This window comes from Lactuca virosa, chromosome 1 (assembly GCF_052849685.1).
Source record: "Lactuca virosa cultivar CGN04683 chromosome 1, Lactuca_virosa_CGN04683_v6, whole genome shotgun sequence".
Lineage (NCBI taxonomy): Eukaryota > Viridiplantae > Streptophyta > Magnoliopsida > Asterales > Asteraceae > Lactuca > Lactuca virosa.
This window is the reverse complement of record NC_136426.1, coordinates 14,552,538-14,556,167: the sequence shown is the minus strand read 5'-3', so window position 1 is coordinate 14,556,167 and position 3,630 is coordinate 14,552,538. Positions and strand designations below refer to the sequence as shown.

The 3,630-nt window shown below is 40.2% G+C and overlaps 1 protein-coding gene across 1 annotated transcript; it reads left to right on the top strand.

Annotated features, from left to right (window-relative positions):
* Positions 1–474: 474 nt before the first annotated feature.
* On the top strand, positions 475–3,245 carry LOC145132984 (trihelix transcription factor DF1-like). The gene is made up of 3 exons (XM_079067946.1): positions 475–846; positions 1,253–1,992; positions 2,099–3,245. The coding sequence occupies exons 1-3, from the start codon at positions 545–547 to the stop codon at positions 2,956–2,958; spliced, it is 1,902 nt and encodes a 633-aa protein (XP_078924072.1). The 5' UTR covers positions 475–544; the 3' UTR covers positions 2,959–3,245.
* The last annotated feature ends 385 nt before the right edge of the window (positions 3,246–3,630 follow it).

Genomic DNA, 3,630 nt, shown 5'->3' with positions numbered 1-3,630 from the left:
TTTTCTATAATCATATCAATTACATTATATGTGATTGTTAAATCTATTAATTGAGATATATAAAAAATATATTGTTTTTTGCCTAACCTATCTGTATTTTTTACACATAAATATGACAGTTTTTCATAATTCAAAAAAAAGATATAATATTAGTGAAATGAAATTTATCTACCTGTGGCATTGAGTGAGAAAGAGAGTAACCAAAGCAACCCTTCTGGCTCTACAACTTTTCAAACAACCACATGAAAACCAACATTTAAATATTTTTCTAATTTACAGCACAAGATTCCCAGAGATAAAAAAATAAAAATTAAATTAAAAAAGCTTTTAAATTTCCTGTTGCCAATTTTTTAATTTGTTTTTTTTTCAATTTTTTGGGTGTGAGATCGACAGGCAGATCCCCACCAAAATAAATTATTAAATTCAATTTAAAAAATAAAGTATTAAATTCAACTTACATAAAACCCTCAAGAATTCACATTTATTTGTTTGATTGATGTAGTTTATAATTGTTTAACCTCTTCAGAAAAATCTACATCGATCAATGGAAGGACTTCAGGCTTCAATAGGAAACTCCGGCGACGACGGTGTGTTAGCTCAGTCACAGCAACAACCATCTAAACCTCTGGTAAATGGCGGTGGCGGTGGCGGTGGCGGTGGAACAGATGAACTGGGTGACGATGGTGGGGCAATTGGCGGTGGATTTACTGAAGATGGCGACCGGAATTCCGGTGGTAACCGGTGGCCGAAGCAAGAAACATTGGCTCTGATTAATATCCGGTCAGAAATGGACGCAGCTTTTCGTGATTCAAATCTCAAAGGCCCATTATGGGATGATGTTTCCAGGTGATTTAAACTTGAATTCAATAACAAAAATCCCGAGTTTTCCTATTTCAAATTCCAGCTAATTTTCCGGCGAGATCTATGAATCAAATTTCAATGAATTGACCAAAGAAGGTCAACCTTTTATGAAAGAGTCGATGGGAATCCAAAAAATTTCAGAATTCCTGCAAGAATTTTGATGAGAATTATTCATCTCATGTGAAAACGTTAATCCCAAATCAAAATTTGTCGAAATCTGCTTCAATCTGTCATATTACTTCTTCAAACTAAGTATGGATCCAAACACTCACCGACGAAATATAATTTTTCTATTTATTTTTCGAATATTTTTGTTCTTGTTTTACTTAATTTAACGTTAATTTTCACGTTCATTTTGTTAATAAATTTGCAAAAAAATGTATGATGTCAGAAAACTATCAGAGCTCGGATTCCATCGGAGCGCCAAGAAATGCAGAGAGAAATTTGAGAACGTATACAAGTATCACCGGCGAACTAAAGAAGGCCGGACTTCGAAACCCGACAAAATCTATCGTTTTTCCGATCAATTACAAGCTCTGGAACAGAACCCAAGAAGTGCATTTCCGCCACAACCTTTTCCCGCCGTGAAACCACCGCCAGTCATGGTAAATATGTCGAACAATGTTACTGTTCCATCCCCTTTTATTACTGTAACGGGCTCCGATCAGAACAATGCGAGTCCGATTTCAGTTGCAGCCCCAGCGGCGGCGATGGCAGTGATGCCACCACAGCCGGTGATGAATCACAAAAGGACTTTCCCGTTCTCGCAAGCGAACATGTCGGGATCCACAAATTCAGCCACTTCGTCGGATACTTTTTCCGACGACGAACCACCCCAGAAAAAGAGAAAATGGCAGGATTTCTTCGGGAAATTGATGAAGGAAGTAATAGAGAAACAAGAGGAACTACAAAGGAGGTTTCTTGACACAATCGAGAGACGGGAGAGAGATCGAGTGGCGAGGGAGGAGACATGGCGAGCTCAAGAAATTGCGAAGATGAACCAAGAACACGATCGGTTAGTCAAGGAGAGATCCATCGCCGCTGCAAAAGACGCCGCCGTCATAACATTTTTGCAGAAGATGACCGGGAAAAACCCTGACACGGTGGACGAAACCAGAAAAAGGCTAGCAGGTATTGTCGTACATACTCTATAGTTATCATAACTGTTCAAAAGTTATTTTAGCATGAAATCATGGATTAATTAGTTGATTTTATAAATTTCACGGTTGTTTTGTAGATTTTTTAGCTCCGCCGATGCCATTAGCCTCAACCCTCCCGGTCATACAGCAACAACAGATCCACCAAACACCACCACCGCCTCCGCCTCCACGTCATGAAATTCTGCAGGTGGCGGTGCCGCCGTCACCCATAGTGAAGAATCTTGATGGTGATGTGAGTGGAGGAGATAATATGCTATTGCCAAGTCCATCACGGTGGCCGAAAGCGGAGATAAACGCGTTGATAACACTTCGAACGCAACTCGACATGAATTACCAAGAAAACACGGCAAAGGGTCCGTTGTGGGAGGAGATATCGGCGGCGATGAGGAAGCTCGGGTACAACCGGAATGCCAAACGGTGCAAAGAGAAATGGGAGAACATCAACAAATACTACAAGAAAATGAAGGATGGTAACAAGAAGAGGCCGGAGGATTCGAAAACATGCCCGTATTTCCATCAGCTCGATGCAATTTACAGGGAGAAAGCGACTGCGATCGTAGCACGACCAGAGCAGCAATGGCCGCCTGCGACGATGGTGCAAGAAAAAACACCGCCGCCGCCGCCGCAGCAGCAGCAGCAGCAGCAGTCTACTAATGGTGTTTACGTGGAGAAAAGGGATGATTATCCGGGTTTCACTGGAAAACCCGAAACCCAAACCGCTCCGGTTGTAGCTTGGCCACAACAACAATGGCGGGTTCCGGCGGCGCTTCAAGAAACACAACAGCAACCACAACCACAGTCTGCGGCGGACATGGAGGATCAAGGTAGTGAGAATACTGATGATTACGACGATGATGATGAGGATGAAGACAAGGAAGAAGAAGGTGGTGGGTACGAGATTGTTGCCAGCAAGATATCTTCAGTGGCTACTGTCTAGAGAGAGAAAAAACGAGGAGAGAGAGAAAGTTGTCATCTTTTTCATTGGAAGGTAGAGCAATGAAAGAAATTAATGGGGTGATGGATATGCGGGTCATGGATAAACAGGTCGGGTTGTAATTTGGCTGGTGAAAATTTGAATGAAGCACACATGGGGTCCGGTGATGTCTTGGGAAGAGGGCAACCGTATTTTTTTATAGCTAAAATACATAAAGATGTTTTCTGTATTTTTACATTTTTTAATTGTATAATACGAATAAAAGTATTTATCAATTATGTTATTCTTTATTTGAATCTTAATTATATTATATTTGTTTACAGTTATTAAGATTATGTAACATCAAAATATCCATAATTGTTGAAATATTAACCCTTTTCGTCAATTAGTTATTTTTTTTTTTATGTTTGTTTCAAAATTGATAATATATGATTGGGCTTATGGTTAAAGGTGATGGGAATAGAAGCCTAAGAACCCTCCTTCTCAATCCTCCAATATGGTCGGTCCAAGCACGGGGGGATTTGTAACAAAACGTTAAGGAAGCAGGCATACATGGTTTTAAGGGTATTAATCCCGAAAAATTGCACTATTTCGGAATATTTTAAACATTTTACACTATGTCAGAAAAAATTTAGGGGTAGCACGTGCTAACCTTGCAACCATCTGCCCTTCATC